The sequence below is a fragment of the Sinohyriopsis cumingii genome, chromosome 3 (assembly GCF_028554795.1).
Source record: "Sinohyriopsis cumingii isolate HCF-2022 chromosome 3, ASM2855479v2, whole genome shotgun sequence".
NCBI classification, from domain to species: domain Eukaryota; kingdom Metazoa; phylum Mollusca; class Bivalvia; order Unionida; family Unionidae; genus Sinohyriopsis; species Sinohyriopsis cumingii.
This window is the reverse complement of record NC_142963.1, coordinates 109,068,785-109,091,477: the sequence shown is the minus strand read 5'-3', so window position 1 is coordinate 109,091,477 and position 22,693 is coordinate 109,068,785. Positions and strand designations below refer to the sequence as shown.

Here is a 22,693-nt window from a genome sequence, read left to right as displayed (position 1 = left end):
TGTTTGCCCAAAAAATTCATCTTGTTGGTTCGACAGTTCCATGATAGAATGTTTGCTCGTTTTGTGGATAGCGGTGAGTCATCTGAACCATTTCCAGTCACCAAGAGGATCAAGCAAAATTGTGTGTTGTCCCCAACCCTCTTCAGCATGATATGCTCCGCCTTAATGATGCATTCGGTGACTTTGGCACTGAGATCAACATCCTGTACAGGGCTGCAGGCAAGTTGTTCAATCTGTGAAGACTACGTGCGAAAACGAAGACACAGGACTGTTCGCGATCTATTTACTGATGGACTGTACCCTGAATGTGAAATCTGAGTCTAACATTCAACACGGTATCGACAATTTCTCTTCCGCCTGTGACAAGTTCGGTATCACAATCAATATCAAGAAGACATGTGATAAAACAGCCTACAGCAGGAAAGCCTATCTACAGCCTACCATCACAGTAAATGGTCAAACCCTCGTGCAATGGCCAAGTTCAATTATCTCGGGTGCGCACTGTCACGTTCAGTCCGCGTCGATGATGAAACCAATACCAGAATTGCTAAAGCGTGTGGGGCCTTTGATAGAATACGCATAAACGTGTGGGAACTCAAAGGTATCAGTCTAGAGACAACACTTAATGTCTACAGAACCTATACTTGCGACATCTGGATGGGATACACACACCCTGCCAAGAAGATGAACCATTTTTCACTGTTGACACCTGCGGAAATTAATGAGGATAAGATGGCAGGACAGGGTCCCAGACAATGAGGTTCTCACACGAGCAAGGCATTCCAAGCATCTGCACACTGCTGATGAAATTACAGCTGAGATACGCTGGTCATTCACTAGTATGTCAGATGAGCGATTACCAAAGAAGATCTTCTACGGCGAACTAAAGGAGGGAAAGCGGCCTCAGGGTGGCCAAAAGAAATGCTTCAAAGATTCCCTCAAGTCAACCTTGAAACACCTCAAAATTAAGACTTAATTGTGGGAAGATCATGCATATGATCGCTCGAACTTGCGGAGTCCCGTCCATTCTGGAGCTACGGATTTTTTTTATGGAGAACTGCAGAGGCAATGCAGAAGAGTGAACCGCATAAATCTCAGAAAATCAGCACATCCTCTTTTGATCAAACAAACCTAAGTGCCATTTACTGTTAAGTATGTCACTGACAGTTCAGAGCACGTACTAGCCTGACCAGAGAGCGACTCACGTACTCATAGAAAACAGAAAAGTTCGCGATGCCATGATCATCTTTGAACTCGAAGGACGAACAACACATTAAAAATTAAAATTGTACCTTTCTTCGTTTCACTTGAAAACAATCGTATGATTTGTGCTAATTAGTTTATTTACACATTCATTATTTTCTTAAATTGAGACGATTTTGTGCTGCATATTCTCCCGGTTAACAATCTATTTTTCTGATCGGGGAATTCTCTTAGGAGGAATTTCATCTTCGTTATAAAACGCTTATTTTAAAAACAACACTAAAGCATTCTCTTGCTTTACTTTGAATACTTCAGAAGAAAGCGGTATATTTTGCATCTTGTGTGAAACTTTTGAAGCCTGCTTTGGATCTAAAAACATTTGCTCTGGCTAATTGATACAAATATCAGCTCATAGTGTAATTTGCGTTCAATTGGTGCGCGTGAAGGTTGCTTTATAAAAGTCACAGGTGAAAAAATGAGCGACCGCTTGAAGGAGTTGAAAGAAAGATCTCGGAAGAGAAAACAGATCCTTGTTCAGGCTGTAAGTAGTAAATCTATGTATAGTTTAAATAAGTTATGTGAACGTTTGTCTTAGCTATCAGTCGAAACTTAAGAAAGAAGTTTAATGAATGTATTATCTATAGTATACTGGTTAGTCGTGATATACACAGCTAAGATCTACTAAGAAGCAAGAAGAAAAAGCACTAAGAGGCTCTAATGGATAGAAACTAGACACTAAGAACATTGTAAAGTATCAAATTTCCTAAGAAAAAACATAAATGGTACTCAATTAAGTCGCTAAATATTGTTAACGCGGACCGTAACAGATGCAAACGTATTTTGAGCATCAGCAAAAACAAATCAGTCTTCACAGTCTAGTCTAGTCCTACATGTAAGACATAGCACATTTTGATTTTGTTAAGGTGCTATGTCTTACAATCCAAATAACGGCCTTGTATAGTGTGTTCCAATGTCGTTGACATCGGAATGAGTAATCAAAGTTTCAGGAATGTCTCACATTTGGCAGCCTATACCGACATTTTCCCACTAATTTATCTGTAATTAATATACTTACTGTGCTGTCTTTGTCCTGGTGGAATGAAAATATGACACTAGCAAATTGATGCATTTTCACGTTCCGTTGACATACATTTGAATTTGTTGCAATGCGACGGTAGTCGAAGTATGCCGAAGTAAGTTCAAGTAGGTTGATGTTTGGGATATGTTTCTTGAACGAAATGAACCGTTGCTTACAGTTCCAATAGGCATAATATATTTTTATTCGTTTTGTTAAAAAATAATGTTTCAACTTTTTCCGATTTTGGCATTCTCGGCTTTCATCGCTTTCCAGCAAACTGAAAAGTAGGCCAAAGAAACTTGAAAACGGGTCCATTTCTTTTGTGAGAATTTGAATTTATTAGAGAAAAGGCATCATAGTAAGTAAAGTCTGACTAAAACATTTAGTTGTCAGTTGTGTGAAATATTCCTGAAAATTTTACTTTCGTAACGATGTTAGTCGATATCAAAACACACTACACAGCGCCTTTAGTTAGGCTGTAAGACCCTGACGCCAACAACATAAATATCAGCGTCGGGTCTTACAGGTAGGACTAAGTCTAGTCCGACTATACCGCCCCATTTGTTTATAACCCCCCTACCGATTTCAATAACGGTAATCTTTAATGTGATAAAAATTGGACAGAACTTAGTCGATTCATTCATTGATTTATAATTTCTAACCTGAAAATGACCTGAGTGGCCCCAACACTGACATTTTTTGTGTCTTTCATGCTTAAGGGACTTTCCATGCTAACACAGCATCATATTGCATATACAGTGGGCAAGTTGATTTTCTCTGACAACATTGTGATGTTCATCCTATTTGGTAACTGCAGGATAATTCCATAAATTATCATAATGTTGAGAGTTGTGTATAGAAATTACACTGCTTGTTAAATCCACGTGAACTCAAATTTGAAATTGTCATTCTTTTCCTTTGCTTGATTTGACATTGTTAATATCAGAAGCAGACTACATAGTATTTTCCTTCTACTTACCTACATGTGTTGTCATGCATACACCCCTTCGCTGAAAATGGACTTGTTCAGGAACTTACTTATGTTTGCTTGTACCTTTACTCTTCTGCACAGTGTTGACACTTGTGTTACTTGGTCAGTTTCTCTGGTAAATAGAATACAGTTATGAAATGCAACTCTTTGTCTACAAAGTGAGCTGTTGCTTGTATATGGCCTTCTGCTGCAAGATTTGTTCCATATATATCTGTATCTGTGTGATCCATGTGCTTTTATGGTCAACTTACATATGTTATAGCAGAGAGAAATATATTGGAAATTGTTTTTCCTGGCACTTTATTTAAGGGCACTATATTTGGAACAAAATTTGTAGAATCCTTCTCCCTCAATTATACTGAGTGGTTCGAGACCACACACATACCTGATTAGTTTTTCAGTATGTCATTATAGCTTCATTTTGGGCCTCGTGGATATCAATGGTGATTTAAATGTGGTAATTGACTGTTGTGTAAGCATTGATTTTACCAGAGGCTATTGTGCGAGTTCTGTTTTTACCAGAGGCTGTTATGTGAATGTTGTTTTTACCATAGGCTGTGATGTGAGTATTGATTTTACCAGAGGCTATTGTGCGAGTACTGTTTTTACCAGAGGTTGTTATGTTAGTGCCATTTTTACCAGAGCCTTTTGTGTGAGTACTGTTTTTACCAGAGACTGTACTCACTTGCCTCACTGTTAAAAATAACTATGTTGGAAGTAGTTAGTCGTTGCACAAGAGCCACCTCCTGTGCAGGAAACCTTTGTTGAGTACAAGATACAATATGCTTTATGTTTGCCTCAAGCATCAACATTTATCAAATGCATATAAATTGGAAATTTTTGTCTGCATTGATACTTCTTTTTTCTTTATCTATTTTGAATAAGACAAATTATGTCATTTTTCTATTCACTTTATTTATTGTGTAAATGGAATGCAGGTTTTATAAACTTTTACATGGCTAAAATGAAGCAAGGTCATTTACACATGTAAATGTGACAACCTTGAAGTCCATTTTAATTTACTTATTTGAAGTGAAATTTCACTGATGAAAGGCATTTAGTTCACCTGAATTACACCCATGGATGATCACTGACCTTCAAAATGAGATGTTGAATTTGTACTAGACTTGAGAATAATTTAAAATATATATCAAAAGATGTGACATTTTACTTATGTTCTTTTTTAGTTTGGAGTTGATAGTCCTGATTGTTTGAAGGATGTATTGAAAACAAAATATGAAAGTGAGACTCAGGATAAAAGTAAAGCATCAACTGGGTATGTACATAGAATGCATCATGGGTAAGGTACAGCAGAAAGCATCAGCTGGTTATGTACAGTAGTCCCCCTCTTGAATGGCCCCCCTGACCAGCGGCCACCCGCTGGTTACGGCCAGAATCCGTTGGCACCGACAAGTTTGTGTTCAAAAGTACCCCTCACGAAAGGCCACCCGGCTAACGCGTTAAAAGTACATATCGAAGCCATTTTGGCTTCTCTCACTTAGTGTAAAGAAATGTATAAAAACAATAGGATACCAGACTGCGACTAACAAATCACATGACAAGATCACTTCCTCTAAAAACACATGGCAATTTGTTTAGATGCATAAAAAATTGTTTTATCAATATTGTAGTTGGCAACATGAATAACTTACTGCAAAAAGATCAACATGTCATCGAGGAAAAGAAACATTCTCAGTTTAGAAGAGAAAGTGAAAGTAATTCAACTGACCGAGAGCTGGGATGGGTGGGTGTCAAGGATCCTTGCAGAAAACTAATGTTGGAAAGACTCAGATAAACAATATCGTGAAAAAGATAAGGAAACAATTCTGCAGAAGTGGGAAGGTGAAATGGACAGAGAAAGGAAGATTGTTTGAGCCAGGAGATGTTTGTATCCTGATTTGAATGATAACAAAAAGCAACAATTTTGTCAGTTGAATTGGGATATGACGACTTTACTGCAAGTAACGGATGGTTGCACAGATTTCAAGTGCGACACAATATTAAGTGTTCTGTCCTTAGTGGAGAATCAGCTGATGTTAATAATGAAGTTGTCAAAGATTGGAACAAAAGACTAAACGATATATGCAGGGGATATGACAGCAAGGATATTTTTAATTGTGATGAGACTGGTTTTAAAACTATATCAATTTTTATTCATAACATTCTTTTGAAAATGATGAAAGTTTGTTTTACATTTATTTCACAACATGCATGTGATTTTTTAATGAAAATATTAAATGTTTTAAAATTAAATGTACTTTTGACTTTCTTCATATGTATTTACTATTCGCATTTGTCATCCCCCTCTAGAAAGGCCACCCTCATTATAAGGCCACTTTCCTGCTGCAATAGGGGTGGCCTTATAAGAGGGGGACTACTGTACAGCAGAACAGGTCAGCTGGGTACATGCAATAGAGTGCATCAGCTTGGTAGGTACAGTAGAATGCATCAGATGGATAAAAAAAAGTAAAGTAGAATAAATAAGATGCGTAGGTACAGTAAAATGCATCAGATGGGTACATACAGTCAAATGCATCAGATGGATACATACAGTAGAATGCATCCGTTGGGTAAGTACATTACAACTTACCAACTCCAAATAAAGCAGGCATTCATTTTTGGTAAAAGTTCAGGATAACAAATATTTTTGTGTCAGTGTTTGGCCAGCCAGCCAACCATTCCCACTCTCGATTAAGGTCAGTATTAAAGTTTTTCTGATTAAGCATAATGGTAAAGTCTTTTAATTTCTAGCTGAACAAAAGGTAGGCTGGACAAAAATGTCTTTTACATGTTCATAGTTTTCATTTTTCAGGTTTTGATGGCAAGAGAACTGTTATGAAGGGACTGAAGTCGTTTGAATGATGTTGAGTATTTGATTCAGTGCTAATGATGTTTTTGGATTTTTAAATCTTTTTGATCTATTTGATATAAATGATTTATTGATATGACCACTGGCTTCCGGGGAGTCATTGTTGGCTGCTTCCAGGTTGCAGAATTATGCTCTACTGTCATGTGGTGGTAGATCATACGTGTTACAATTTTATTGTTTTAAAATAAAATACACAGTACTGTGGAGTTCAGCCCCTGCTTCATTTTTACAAGAAAACTTGATTCCTATCAAGCCATCAGGAGCTAGGCCTAGTTTTGATATCAGTTATACCAGTTATACTGACAAACTCTTGCACATTCACAGGCATGTGTTTTGGTTGCTAAGTGACCAGTAACCATTTCCCAAGTAAGTTAGCAACTAGGCACCTATCACTGCCTGATTTATGCATGCTATCCTTTGATGATAAAAACATACAAACTTGTGTTTCAAAACTTTAACAAAAGTATGTAAATAGCAATTTGTGTTTTAAGAATAGAATCAGTGATCTGGGTATTTTAACTGCCTCTTGTGCACTAGTTCGTCATAAAATAAGATTGAATCTGTAAGTGTGCCAGTAACAGGGAAATAATGGCGGACATTGCTATGTCTGGGAAGTACCAGTGTATTAGATTCTCTATTTTCTTGAATGAGTGGGCATATATATTCAGAAAAATATACAGTTCTTAGAAAACAAAGCCTCTGTATTATGTTATTTAAGACGAAAGGGAAAATAAGCTGCAGTAATCCCCCTCTTGAACGGCCCCCTTGACCAGCGGCCAACTGCTTTTTGTGGCCAGAATTCATTGGCACTGATGAGTATGTGTTCAAAAATATCCCTCATGAAAGGCCACCCGGCTAATACAGCCAGCATATTAGTACAATAATATAAAATTTACCCCTCACAAACGGCAGCATTTTAATATGTATCCAGAACCAGTATTTTATTCAGTGTGTGTTAAGTAATCCGATTTCTGTTTCCCGATGTCGGGTTTTCGTTATTGAAAGAAGTGTTGACTAATGTACATGTACCATTTAGGTTAATATTATATCATTTACACCTCACGAGAAGCCACATTTGTTCCATAAAGCTGAGAAAGACTCAAACTTTAATCCATACAAAAGGGTAAGTACATGTAATCCAATTAGCCTTACTGTTGTGTTATCATAAGATGTCCGGTTTAGTCACTGATAATTGTTAAGATTACAATTATTGAACAGTAGTAACAGCTGAGAAGTGGCAGCATCGATGTACAATATACAAGTCAGCAGGATAATGGTTTGATAGCCTTTATAGCTTCCCTTAGTAAGATGTTGAGCTTGTTGACTTTGATAATTAGTGGCTATTACTACTGACCAAAATTACAAATCCTAACAGCCACGATGTCAAATCTGCTTCATGTTAATGGTACATATCAAAGCCGTTTTGGCTTCTCTCACTTAGTGTAAAAAAATGTATAAAAACAATAGGGTACCAGACTGCGACTAATGAATCATGTGACAAGGTCACTGCCTTTATAAACACTGCAATTTGTTTAGATGCATAAAAAATTGTTTTATCAATACTGTAGTTGGCAACAAGAATAACTTACTGCAAAAAGATCAACATGTCATAGAGGAAAAGAAAAATTCTCATTTTAGAAGAGAATGTGAAATTAATTCAACTGACCGAGGGGGGGGGGGGTTGATGGTCCTTGCAGGACACAGTACTAATTATACGGAAGAACTGTGAACCAGTCTAGAAATGGGTGAAGAAATAATAGAGTATTTACGGGTTTAGGGTCCATAATCAGTTAATAATGAAAATTAAAATTTTAGTAAAAATATCTTTTGAGAGCTTATCCTATATGTAATTTAAAAAATATAGAGACAAATTTCTACTGATGCAATTTTAGCATTTTTACAGGCTTGACTCAGGAGTATTCAATAATTAAAGTAGCACCTGATTCATTTGGTGCAGAATCAATAACGTGTTTCATGCACATGTTTGTAAACAAAATGCCGCAGCTCATATGGTGTTCTCCACACATAAGCTTGCACCAAGGTTAGATGTGCATGGAGAATTATAGGTCTCATCATCAGCACCCAGAAATTTTAACTTATTGAATTTTGATTATGATAGTGTTTCCTTTTGTTTACTATTGGAGTTGAATTAGTACCGTGAGTCCTGCGGAAAACTAATGTCGAAAAGACTCAGATAACAATATCGTGAAAAAGATAAAGAAACAATTCTGCAGAAGTGGGAAGGTGAAATGGACGGAGAAAGGAAGATTGTTTGAGCCAGGAGATGTTTGTATCCTGATTTGAATGATAACAAAAAGCAACAATTTTGTTAGTTGAATTGGGATATGACGACTTTACTGCAAGTAACGGATGGTTGCACAGATTTCAAGTGCGACACAATATTAAGTGTTCTGTCCTTAGTGGAGAATCAGCTGATGTTAATAATGAAGATCGGAACAAAAGTCTAGATGATATACCAGTATGCATGGGATATTTTTAATTGTGATGAGACTGGTTTGGTTTTTAGACTGTTACCAACAAAGTGACAGATGATGTGATTTGTAACAATTATAAAGACAATTTTAAAACTATATCAGTGGTTATTCATAACATTCTTTTGAAAATGATGAAACAGTTTGTTTTACATTTATTTTGCAACATGCATTTGATTTTTTAATGAAAATATTAAATGTTTTAAAATTAAATGTACTTGTGACTTTCGTCATATGTATTTACTATTACATTTGTCATCCCTTTCTAGAGGGGACTACTGTAGAAAAGTGTTAATAATCAACACAGAAGAATAAAAAGGAGTAAATATTCAGATTCTTGTGAATAAAAGCTGGAAGGGACACAATTAAATCTATTGGACATCACGTGCCAATTTGAATATGTCTCATGGCAGGAGATATGATTGTTATATATTGTATAATAGGCATGTTCGTCATACTTAGCAATAAAAACTCCACAAACACACTTTGGAAAATCAGACCTTCTATTGGAGAGTGGCATCTCTCATATTGAACATCAGACAAAATTGCTAGAAAGAACTGTATGTGAATGTGCCACCGAGTAAAATCTTGGAAAAACTTTTTAAGGGAATGTTGTTTACTTAACAATTTTTATTCATTTTTTTTTTTTAATGTTTCAAATTTGTTACCTTTATCTGTTATTTTATATGCCAGGGTCCGTAGGGGACTTTAAAAACTTTGAAAAGCCTTGACAAATGAATTGTTCCCTCAATGACTTAAAAACACCTTGAAAATTCAAAATATTGTCTGGGTACCTTGAAAAGGATTGATTTTCATGAAACCAAAAGAAATTAATAAATAGTTTTCATTTTACAGATTTAAATAAAAAGAAAAGGAGAAGAAAAGAAAAAACAACAAAAACCCAATCTCTCACTAAGTTTGTGCCAGAAAAAATTTTTCCACAACTGGCCACTGTGCAGTTGTACATTTTGAACTTCCGATTGTACTAAGTTCAGATGTAGCAGTGGTTTAAATTTGAATCATTCACTTTGACATGGCTGGCTGCCGATTCTAACTTCGGTAGCTAGATGAAGATAAATATAAAGTTTGGATTGTGAGATCTTTCTCGGAGAGCTTTGCAAAATGCAAATTATGCTAGAAGGGTATTGGTTTGCCTGCAGTGAGAAAGTGCTCCATGGTCACGTGCAACTGAAAAAACCCACACTCTTGTAATGGTGCTTAATACAGGCAAAACAAGAAGCCTAGCATGAAATAATTTTTGACCAAAGAGGTATGTCTGTGAACACTGAGATTCAAGCTCTAAAATAGATACTATATAGTCTTAATTTGGGATTGAATGGAAATAAGACAGATGATAATTGCAATAAACACAATAAGTCTAAAAATATAGAATACAGCTAAGCTGAGAAAAATAATTATATATCTAATATGAAATAATTTAAAATATCCATACGCTGTTTTTAAATAAGCAATAATATAACAAACAAATATTTCTACTTTTTTTTGGTTTATGGGGATGAGTGAAGAAGAAAGGAAGTTACTGAAAAAGACATTGAGACAATGACAGCTGCTGCTGATGACTTTGCATTGAAAGCAAAGATCCATACGAAAATTTCCTTTTATCACAACATCAAAATAATTAGAGGAAAAGTGAAAAAGACAAAATTGCTGAACTTGGAGCTCTTGAAAAGCAGCTTAATGACTAGCTACACGAACTGAAAATTTCACTCTAAAATATATTGGACTTTGTATATAATGTAGTGTAGACAGGGTAAAACCTATTTTGTTCAGTGACTACATTATTCTAATGCCCAGATGTAGGATGTTTAGTATTAATGGGAAAGATATCAAGGATCATACTATTGCCTTAATGTTTTAGTTTTGTTTTTAAAAAAATAAGTTTGCAAGAAATATTCCTTATATGGAGTTATAGTAAGTATTAACTTGTGTTAACATACAGTTTCATTTATGTATCCTTTAAAATTAATGTAATAATGCACCTTGAAAAACGTGATTATGAACATTGAAAGACCTTGAAAATTTTGAAACAAATATGCTATTAACCCTGATATACAGTTAAAAGAAAATTAACATGTTTACATTTATATTTTATCTTCTTGTACTTTTTGTTCTACAATTATATGGAAGGGTTTATAATCCAGAAATTTGTGCAGTTTGACATTTTTTGAACTATGCCATTTGTTGGCATTACATTGCTACTTTTGTGCTGAGGTACTATAAAACATCCTACATATATATATATATATATATATATATATATATATATATATATATATATATATAATTCGTTTTCTTTTTACAGAGACATAGAGGTTTTTGTTAAAGAAAAGTTTCCAAATGTTGATGAAGAAAAGTCAGCTCAGTCAGAACATAGTCCATCAAAGAAAGAGAAGGTTTGTGATTAAATGCATTTTCTTTTGTGAAGAATTATGGTGAGAAATTTGTTTCTGCTAATTTTCTGGGTACATCTATAATTGCAGCTGCTGTTAGTTTTAGCATTTGCAGTTGTAGTTTTTAACTTTCACATAATATTATTTCTATGTCAAATTGAGACCGTGAAACATAAAGTAGCTTCTCTTGACCATTAGAATTTATTTCCATTAAAGCCCCAATGATGCCATTACATGCAAAATGTTGTATATACTAAATCATCTGAATAATACTGAATCTGGAAAGATATTGGTCGTAAATATGGTTGGGTTCCAACTATATAATATTGACATTTCTTCGCATTATGAGCCATGTCCATTGTCCCTAGCACTGAGAAACCAGCCATTTTTCACATGTATACTAATTAATCTGGTGTTGATTGGTGATATCTGTGGATCAACTGATTTCAGTCGAAAGCTGGAATACAAGATTTGATGATGTCATTGTAAGCATAAGCCATCACCACACTGTGTTGGATACAGTAAGTGATCTTATGTGATACACTATTCTCATTTTATATTTAATATGATGCGGTACTTAGTCTATCTTTTACAAGTATTTTTTCTTTAAATACATAACTTTTACAAGTCCATTCTGTATGGTTACCAATTAATAAGGAAATCCACAACAACTGGGTTTGTCTTGAGCCCAAGTTCGCCCTTCAAAGTATTCAACACGTCAGCTGATCACCAAAATTCACCTGAGTCTTATTATCTAATGCATGATTTTTCTTCTCAGATCCACTTTTAAAAAGTGGGCCTGCCTCTCTTCATTCCCTTTCAAATCGATTTGTCTGTCATGTGCAGATGTTATTAGATTAGTGAGTAGTGTAATTTGTTGAATGAATGATGTCACTACTTTTGGAGCACTCCCTATAGAGAATGGACTCCCAGTAAATAGTGGAATTACAAGCAACTTTGTCAACTGAATTAAGAGTTGGCACCTCTTAATTCCTAACTGAACATTTAAACATCATTTAACTCTTAACAATTTGATTATTTGAATTGACAGTTAATGTCAAATAGTTTTTTTGTTTTTACAAATCATTTTCATTCTTCCAGACTTTAGTTAGACTGGAAGAAAGGTGAAATTTAAAAAAATAAATTGTGGCATTGGGGCTTTAAAATAACAGTATAATAATAATAATAATTAACAATAATAATAATGAACAGGAATTTAAATAAAAAGTTACATTTAATTGTGTTCAGAATTTGATTAAAATCAGAGCTAGTGTTATGAATAGTTTTCGTTGTATTTTACGATTTTAAAGTAAGAATCTTAATTGCTCTGACCAGTTTTATCAGTAAAGACTAAAAGCAAGTGATGTGTACCTATCTTGAGAGGCCATGTTTTACTGGAAGAAAGGTTTGTATTTTAAAGGCAGGTTTTACTGTAAAATGATAAAATATGACTGTGTTTCATTTTATTTTCAGGAAGAAGATGAAGCAGAGGACTTTGAAGATGAGGTCTATACTGATTCAAGCACATTTCTAAAGGTATTCAAGTCATGTAAAGTTTATAGCCAGCATATCACCCCAACATATTTTGTAAGATGTTGTATAAAGATGGAAATGGAAAAGACAGTGACTGCTCCTTAATTAATATAATCACTTCCTATCAAACATAATACTGTGTATGAAAGTTGATCCTCTGTATAATCGATTAAAACTTAAAGGAAGAAATAGTGATTAAAACATGAAAATTAGTTCTTGCCTGACTTGTTTTCAATAGGAAATAGGCACTTATCTTGGGCTAGCACCTTGGAAAATTTATTTCTTTAACTTCAAAAACAAATAGTCTGGGATACCTGGCTTTGGGACTTGGTCAGCCCTGAATGTCTGAAGATATACATGTATGCATCACAAAAAAGGGTGTGACCAGTTGGTAAGTGCAGATGATGGAAAAATGTTTTCCCATATTGCACTAGCAGTTTATTTCTCCTGGACATCATTATATCATCATCATCTACCGAAATTGAATAGAAACGCCTACAATAACGCAAAATTAGTTGTGAAGTGATCAACAGCAGTGAATGTGGTTTTATCTACTGCACAATAAATAACCTTTGGTTCTTGCATGTCTATATAGTTTTAGCTTCTTGTAAGTGGGATTTCTTCTTATTAATTGTTTTTGGTTTTTTTAACTTGTATTATATATACCGTATTTGCTGTATTTGTTATGACACCATAAATTAATTTTAAAAGTAATTTTTTTGTGCACTGTATGTTCTGGGACACTTTTTAAATAATTCGAAAATTACATGTCAGAAAATGCACTCCAACTGAAACTTTATTTTAAAAAATACAAAACTGTGTACTTGAGATAAACTCTTTAATCCACTGCAACAGCATCTCATCAACACAACCCTTCTCCTGCACACATACAGTCCATTCTTTCAATACATGAATATTTTTTTTAACTTTCTCATACCATGAAAAATTGTTAGAGGCAACACACCACCTGAAGCGGAAATTGCAAGGACAAAAGTCAGATTTTTTCAAATCTGCACTGCTCCAGACTGGAGGTGGGAGAGGTTGTGGCTTCAAAGGTTGTAAAATCCCAATTATTTGCCGTTTATTGTGAACATTTCATATTAATTCTGAGCTATTGTGAATATTATCATTGTGTTCATTTGATTTTTGCGACTCAGTTTATTACATTTCTAAACCTTTCAGTTTGTTTACCCACTCCAGGTGCGGGAGGTTGTGGTTTCAATCTCCAGATGAGTCATACCAAAGACTTATAAAAGTGGTACTAACAGCTGCCTCACTTAGTGCTCAGCATTAAGAGGTTAATGTTAGGACTGGTCGTCCTGGTGTCAGGATAATGTGACTGGGTGGGACATCATGCTACATGTCTGCACCATGATGCCTCAGTGCTGGACATCACTATAAACTGCCACACTGCAGACATCATAGCGATATGACTGAAAAACTGTTAAAGCTACATTAAAAAATCTAAATCACATGCTTAGTTTGTTTATGATATTTGCTGGCCTATAAGTCAATACATTTTTACCAGACAGCCTCAGCTTTGACTTGTACTCTGAATCAACACATATATGGATTATATCATCCAACTTGCTTTTTCTTGTCTTGTAATTTTTTTCTCCAAGTATGAAAAATATATACAAATAATTATCATTTGGGGAAGAAATCGTGTACAAAAAATATTGGACACAGTATTGAAAAGCTTTTTAAAATCTTTATATCCTCATCAGTATTAAATACACATGCATCAAATGTAATTGCACTAAAGTAGCATGCATTAGTAATATACAGTGGTTCCCCTTTTATACAGCCACCCCTTCTGCACTGGGGAAATGGCCTTATAAGACTGGTGGCCTTTCCAGAGGGGGGACAAAATTTTCATGAGAAGTATATGTAATGTATGTAGTAAGAAAGCTACATACTTCAAAAGCATTTAACATCTTCATTTAAAAGCAGCATTAATTATTAAAAGGTTAATGTCTTAAGAATAAACTTATTTCAACTGAATAGGCATTAATAGTTATTTTTCATGATACGTGAGCGGGTATTGTTGTCATGCACATTGCAAAATCATTCAAAAATATCATTTAAGTCTTGTTACATACATAATTCTCATTCCATTTGCCCACTGCTGCTGAATAATCTCATTACTGGTTATCAAGTTGTTTATTCGAGTCTTTTTAACATAAAATTGTTTTATTCAAGTCTTTTCTACATAAAAGTGTTTGGCAAGTCCACCCTCCCCACCCCCATTGTCGTCGCTTAGAATAATCAACTTTCTTCAGAGGGTAATATGTCTCCGTTTATGTGATGACATGTTAATGTTTGGTAATGATAGATTTGGATGTTGCTAATTGTATGCAATTTAATTATGCAGATGAAACTTTTGTGGAGTGGACAAAATGCCTTCTTTGTAAAGGAAGCAATAGATGCATTGTCATCTGATTTTTCAGTCTTTGTCTGGTACCCTGTTTTGTTCAAGGTTAATTTCTCTTTGTGTGTTAATCCGCAAAATCTACATTTAGCTTATGCTGACCATGTTATGATTTTGACAATTACGTCTGATTGTAATCATCAAAGAGATGAACTCAACAGATGTTGAAGCCTAATACTCTAGCACAACACAGTTGCGCCCATTTCCTGTAAACGTTGGCTTTTATGGATAATGTAATATTAATTTTAGTGTTATGTTTACTTTAGCCAACACTTCTTTCAGTTAAGAAAACCTGACATCGGGAGACAGATATCGAGGGTAGAGATAATCTGATTACTTACTGTATGATATGAATTAATTATTGGTTCCGGACACATTTGAAATAAGAAGTGGCCACTTGTGAGGGGAACATTTTACATTTTTATGCTAATATGCTGGTTGCATTAGAGAAGTGTCCATTCTTGAGGGGTACTTTTGAACACAAACTCGTTGGTGCCAAGAGATTCTTGGCGCTGAGAAGTCGGAGGCCGCTGGACAGGTGCGCTGTTCAAGAGGGGGACCACTGTACATTGTTTAAATTTGATGACATAAATGTGCATTTGAATAGACAAGTTAGACAATTACTGTGACGAAGACATTCCATAGCTGTTTTCTTTTCGCACCTCGTGATCAAAATAAAATATGCCCTGATATGAGAGAGAGGTTTCAGGATGATTGTAATCAGTATTGCTTAGTTACCTGGCGATTGTGATCTTACTTAAATTAAATTTGGGAGGGACTTAGAGTGTTACTGTTGTCTATCCAGCCACTTATTGGGTCGGGGGCCCTGAGTGGTCTAAAGCGCTCTTCGTTACGGATCACTGCCATCTCACCTCTGTCTGCAACGGTTTGAGTCTCAGATTCAGCCAATGTAGGTATGTGAGAAAGCTTGCCAGTAGCTTCTCATGGGTCAGTGGTTTTTTCCTGGGTTCTTCCTCCACCATTAATACTGACCGCCGTGTATAGCCTATTGTGTGCTGAAAAATAGCGTTAAACCCAACAACAACAACAACCTATTGGGTCATCTTTTGTATTTGGTCACTTCATAGGGGTTTTTCATATCCACAGAGATAAACTTTACATTTACTCTCATGTATAAAGCAAGTTTTGCTCTAGCCCAGCATCTTGCTCAACACCGTTTACAGACAATCCATCTAACAACCATCTTGAGTAAGGTCCATTTGTCTTGCACAGATTTAAGTGCAGTGCCAATATTTGGGACTGAAAATCCTATTAACCTTAAAGAAGACAGTGACTGCTTTTTCAGGTTTAATTTTAAGAGAATCAAAGCAACAGCAAAACAATTTAACAAATGTGAGGTAGCATTCTCAAGGTTTTTTCTGAGATATAAACATGGTAATTTTCATTTCTTTATGTTTTCAGTACCAGTGTATATGCTTTGCTGCAATTTATTCATTGAGTGGAGTATTACACTACTTGAATCTAGTTCCTTATAAATTATAAAGTCATAATATAAAGGGGAAAATGAAAAATTGTATACAGGTGTATGCACTGTGACCATTTCTCATGTACTTATCTTAGGGTACACAGAGTGCTAATCCACATAATGTGACCATTTCTCATGTGCCTATCTTCAGGGTACACAGAGTGCTAATCCACATAATGATTACTGTCAGCATTTTGTGGATACAGGAGAGAGGCCACAGAATTTCATCAGAGATGTTGGTGAGGAAACTGTCAAGATTTACAATAATCACCCATTTTTAATAGATTGACTAAAATAAAATTTCATGCTGATTAACCCTGTGAATGTAGTACCAAACATAACTTTATTACAAATATATAAAAAGATCAGACAGTACCAGGCTGACATGCAATATGTACTGGTTTTGTTTAAACCAGTTAGTAGAGAAACAATAAGAAAACTGGATGTAAATCATTTCACACAACTAGGAGCATAATGTTGCTTTGAAATGGAAAATAAGTTTAGCATAGCATCTATTTTTTCTATATTTTCATCGGCAGTAATAAAGTTTGATTAACTCATTCATGAACATAGATTTTGACTGATATGTATGATAGCCTTTACTGCTAGAAAACTTGTGTACCAATTTGCATATATGAGAAAGGGCAGTTTAATAACTAATTTGTGAACATGATTTAATCACACATCTGTTTTTGTTTCATTTTTTTCATTTAATGCATTTTTGTGACAGAATATTATCAGTCTAGTAATGTAACAGTATGATCAGATACTTCCATTTCATCTTTCTTTCTGTTGTTTATTTTAGGTCTTGCAAACAGATTTGAAGAATACCCAAAACTAAGGGAGCTTATTCGACTGAAAGATGAGCTGATAGGCAAAACAAGTACTCCTCCAATGTAAGGATATATTTTACCTACCTTGTAGTGGGTAATTTTTAGTGATTATGTTCTAAACAAGGGATTCAAGTTTGGGCTACTTATATTTAGCGGGTATGGATCTAGAGTGGTTATAATATTGATTTTGGTAAATTTTGACAAAATGTATTTTCACTGTCTTGCTCTGAAATGACTAAATTTCTCAAAATTCCTGCTGTATTTGACTTGATTTTACTATGTTACTTAAATCTGGATTTGACATATCAAAACTCAAAGAATGAAATGTTGAAAACTCTCTTAATTCACTTTTTCTTGGTTTTTCTCCTTCTGCAGATAATTCATATATAACATAATCATACTTTGTTTAATTCAAGAGCTTTGATCTATTGTCAACCAGTAGTGGTCTTCAACCAGTGGACATTTTTTCACATCATGTGTTATCTAGCTTGACAATAGATGTTGATATGCCTTGCTTTTCTCCCATGTATGTTAGAATTATAACTCTTGGTCATAAAATGTTCTCTTAAAATCCCATGTATGTTGGAGTTATAACTCTTGGTCATAACATTTTCTCTTAAAATCCCATGTATGTTAGAGTTATAACTCTTGGTCATAAAACTTTCTCTTAAAATCCCATGTATGTTGGAGTTATAACTCTTGGTCATAAAACTTTCTCTTAAAAACCCATGTATGTTAGAGTTATAACTCTTGGTCATAAAACTTTCTCTTAAAATCCCATGTATGTTAGAGTTATAACTCTTGGTCATAAAACTTTCTCTTAAAATCCCATGTATGTTAGAGTTATAACTCTTGGTCATAAAATGTTCTCTTAAAATCCCATGTATGTTAGAGTTATAACTCTTGGTCATAAAACTTTCTCTTAAAATCCCATGTATGTTGGAGTTATAACTCTTGGTCATAACATTTTCTCTTAAAATCCCATGTATGTTAGAGTTATAACTCTTGGTCATAAAACGTTCTCTTAAAATCCCATGTATGTTAGAGTTATAACTCTTGGTCATAAAACTTTCTCTTAAAATCCCATGTGTGTTAGAGTTATAACTCTTGGTCATAAAATTTTCTCTTAAAATCCAATACTCAGCAGCTGATAAACATTTGGTGGAAGTTGTTTACAAAACAATTCTGTAACTGTTGAGAAATGATTTTTGGCAAAAACTTTCTTACAAGCATGAATGAAGACCTAGATTATATATTTACATTTGGAAATTTATCAGCAGTTTGTAAAATATGAAAATTCCTTGATTATTGCAGACCAGTCTACTTTATTTATTTGCAAAATTTCATTGTGATAAAATGTACCTTTTCAATAGTTTCTTTGAGTGCATCCACAGTGTTACAGCCAGGATGCATCCTTATGGGATTTCGGCAAAATAGACACCAAGTCCCGTGAAGAAGAAGATTTAATGTGCCAAAAGTGGTATAAAGAAAATGAACAAGGCAATTTTTTACCTTTAATATGAATCAGATGCATCAATCAATCTTTAAGTGTGCAAGTTGCTCAATTACTCTTTTATCCAAACAAACAAAATCCATCAAGCAATCTTTTCTGTGATTGGACTATCTATTATTACCCCTTCTCCTGATCCAGTATACATCAAAACTTGGGATTGTCTTGAATAAGTTGTATACTTGGTATATTCCATAACATTTTTTGGTTGAGAGGTTAAGAATAAGATCAGCATGTGATTGACATGCTGCAATCTCCATGAAATACTGCAGCAAATTCAATTAATGTATTGAGGTAACTTTACTCGTGTTTTATTATCATTCTTGACTGAAAGAAACGTTTCTTGTAAGTACGTGCTTCCAATCATATGATACGTGGTGCTGTTTACCATTTGCAAACTTTGCAAAGTTTTGCTAAGAGATAGATTTGGAATGACAGATAACTGATTTCTTTACTCCAGTATTACATTCAGATCATTAAAGCAATAACAATTACCACAGATATGATGATTCTAAAGAACACATTGTTGAACAACAATAATTGGATTCTGCAAGGACAGATAAAAAGGGGAACACAACAAGAAATAGCTTGAAACCTGAGCCTTCACACAGACTGATGACTACAATGTTTGGAGGAGAATAGAATTGTAGACTTTGACTTTCCCTGCACTGTGAGAGTATGGTTGGTGGAGGGGCATCATAGAGAAGAATCCTACTGTAAAAAATGCTTATCTGTTTGGGTTTTCATGCAATAACAGTAAAATATCCCATGTAAAAGTTATTTCATTTTATTATGCAGTTGTCCCATTATGATTACAATATTGGTCCACTATAAAATGAAGGATGCCAGTTGATCCTGTTTTTCTCAAACCTGGCTGAAACACTGCATACTTTTGGTGATTGTTTCATTACAGTTTGCTTTAACCTGTCTTTGTCTTAATGTTCCTTCGCGACTTTTTTGTTGTTAGAATTTATTAGTAAATTATACAAATGATTCATTGTTGGTTTGTGTCAAGCATTGGGACTTTGGAAAGGGCAATAAATAAGTGAAAACTATCGGAACTTGCCGTTTAGATGATATTTTTAGCTTGCCTCATTTTCTCGTTGTAATAGGTACCTGCAGTGTGACCTGGAAACATTTGACCTGGGTGAACTGGGTTGTACATTTGATGTAATTCTGGTAGAGCCTCCCCTGGAGGAGTATCAAAGGTCTGCAGGAGCTGTCTTCGACAAGTACTGGAACTGGGATGAGGTTCACTTTCTCATTTGCTTTTATCTTGTCATTGTTTTACAGGGATTTTGATGAATTAATTGAGGTCTTTGCAAGCCTCCAGCCAGCATTCTATAAAATTTCATAGAGGCTGACTTTTATCATGGGGGATGGTGATTAGAAATGGAAGAGAGTCTGCTGGGGTATGATCTTGTTTATTATAATGTAGATGACAATATTGGCTTTTGTATCATTAATAAATAAAAATTAAAATATGTAAGATATTTTTAAAAATATAATTAAGAGCCAGATTTGGGTCGTCAGTTCAACATGTCCCCACCTATGTGATACAGTGGGCAAAGGAGCCAGTCAAACAAGGACTGTAACCCGTTAAATTTTGTGGTGAAAATAGAACTCGATCTGGGTCTTTTTAATGTGATACCTTAGACCAGATCTGGTTTCAGTAGATGTATTCCTTATAGAGTTACTGAGCAGAAATGACATTTGCAATGGATGGGACATGATGGACAGATAAGTGTGTGTTTGAATAGACTGTTTTAATTTGGGGGTGGGTGAAGAACAACAAAACACACAGATATGTCAAGATCAGTGAAGTTCATTCTGCAGAAGATTTCAGCAAGCAGATTGGACCATAGATCTTCAGGGACATTATATGACAGCAAATCTTATTATGTTTTTGTAGATTGAGCAGCTTGATATTCCACTAATTGTGGCACAGAGATCGTTCATATGGATCTGGTGTGGAAATGCAGAGGGTCTGGAGCGAGGAAGAATTGTAAGATAATCTTTTCAGAACACAATTATAATACTTTCACTGCATTTTAATTCTTTTGATATATGTAGACTGTAGAATATTGCTTAAAAGAGGTACAGATTGTCTTAAATTTTGTTCAGTTGAAAACTTTTACCTTGTGTCATAACATCACATTCATTTGATGAGTCAGATGTTGACACAGAGTGGTCTTTTGAGGGAGAGCTGACAGGGTGGAAATCATTTTATTAGGTGGGCAACCACTCCCCTTCGCAGATGCTGGATTTGTAGATTGATCTGGGAACCATTACGGTGTTAATAAAATTCATTACTGAGGGCTGTTCCAGTAAAACATATATCCCCCTGGGGATGTCACTTCAAAAAAACTTCTGTAGGAGGTTGTGTTTCAAACTTTTTTATCCTTACACTGGAAGGTTGGTTAGGAAATTCACTTCTTTTGTGGGTTGTGTTAACAAAATGAGAAATCGCTGGTGGGGTTGTCAGAAAAAGAAAGAAAAAAACGAATATATATTTAAAATTGCATCTAACTCCCTCCTAGTGGTCTAACTTGAATATAGCATTGGGTCAGAAAATGATGCCAGTACACTTGAGTGCACGTAATTTGTATGAATTCGCGTACTTTTAAAGCAGTAATACACGTTCCACAAATTACGTCAATGTCGCAGATATAGAACGTGCTTTGCACAGTATGCAATTTTTATTAAACTTTTAACTTTAAAAGTGCATTTCACAACGTAATTCACACTGCCAGTAGCAGTCTCGCAGTGCTTGATGCAACATCCAGATAGCTTGATACTTTGTTTTGACATGATTGGCTGTTAAACTAAATTTGATTGGTTCATTGGCCCTGGAACAAGCAATTTATGGTAGTTTTAAACTTATTTTCATCATAGAAGTTTTACAAATGCATGTTTTGAATAAGGGCCACACAGGGACCAAAATGGCTGAATCACATCAGGGTTTGTCTTCAGACGACGTTTTCGATTGGAAAATACTGGCTGGTGATAGCTATGATGACAATGAATTTCATGTATATCGGTCTGTTGGACATTGGGAAAATATCGCTTTAAATACCAGTTTGTGATTTTGAGTCCAAAATTTATGCTGAGTGCGAGTCAGATGTACGTGTTGGCTGGACATTATGCCTGTTATATTTATTTAAGATACCCATGTCTGAACAAGCAGACAATGGGAATGTTGGACTTAAAACCCTAATACAGCATTATGGAAGAGAAAAAACCTGGCATAAGAGGCAGCAAAGCACTGATTCAGGGAAGTGAATCTTTGGCAGAGTTCATGTTAGTGAAAACTCAGATGTCTCAGAAATGCTTAATCATGCTTATTTGGATGTCAATTTTTTATTGAGGATGCAGAAAATCCCTTAGGTGAGAGTCCTCCATACACATGTAATAGGTGGGCAGCAAAATTCAAAGACTTGCTAGGCTTGCTTCAGCCACCTGATTAGTGGGCAAATGTGTTGATCAGTTAGCTGTGCTGATATTTACAATGACATAATTTAGTGGCTGAAAGTACCCCCCCCCCCCCCCCCCCGTACATGTCACCATTATAAGAGTACATCAAAAGAACATGCTGCAATAACTGGGCGGCAAGATCAAAGGCTTTGACTGGCAGCTGGGTGGGAAAATCTACTGATATTTACAATGCTTGAATTCAGAGGCAGAAAGACCCAGAGATGTACATGAGGTCATTTATAACAGTACATCAGATAAACAACTTTAGCTTTCATTATTGTGTTAATTTCTGACTGTAGCGGAATAAGCAGTGCACATGACCTCAGAATCGTGACATGTTGAGACTTAGACTTGGGTATTTTGGGGTTTAATGGCAAACTGA

The 22,693-nt window shown here is 35.1% G+C and overlaps 1 protein-coding gene across 1 annotated transcript in view; it reads left to right on the top strand.

The window, feature by feature from the left end:
* Positions 1–1,488: 1,488 nt before the first annotated feature.
* LOC149803551 (N(6)-adenosine-methyltransferase non-catalytic subunit METTL14-like) overlaps positions 1,489–22,693 on the top strand; it is a 41,242-nt gene continuing 20,037 nt past the window's right edge. Inside the window, exons 1-8 of the mRNA XM_089953285.1 lie at positions 1,489–1,744; positions 4,460–4,548; positions 10,957–11,047; positions 12,518–12,580; positions 16,646–16,733; positions 17,300–17,390; positions 19,950–20,088; positions 20,750–20,842. Coding sequence (XP_089809411.1) covers positions 1,679–1,744; positions 4,460–4,548; positions 10,957–11,047; positions 12,518–12,580; positions 16,646–16,733; positions 17,300–17,390; positions 19,950–20,088; positions 20,750–20,842 — 720 coding nt within the window. The 5' untranslated portion in view covers positions 1,489–1,678. The remainder of the gene's footprint in view (positions 1,745–4,459; positions 4,549–10,956; positions 11,048–12,517; positions 12,581–16,645; positions 16,734–17,299; positions 17,391–19,949; positions 20,089–20,749; positions 20,843–22,693) is intronic.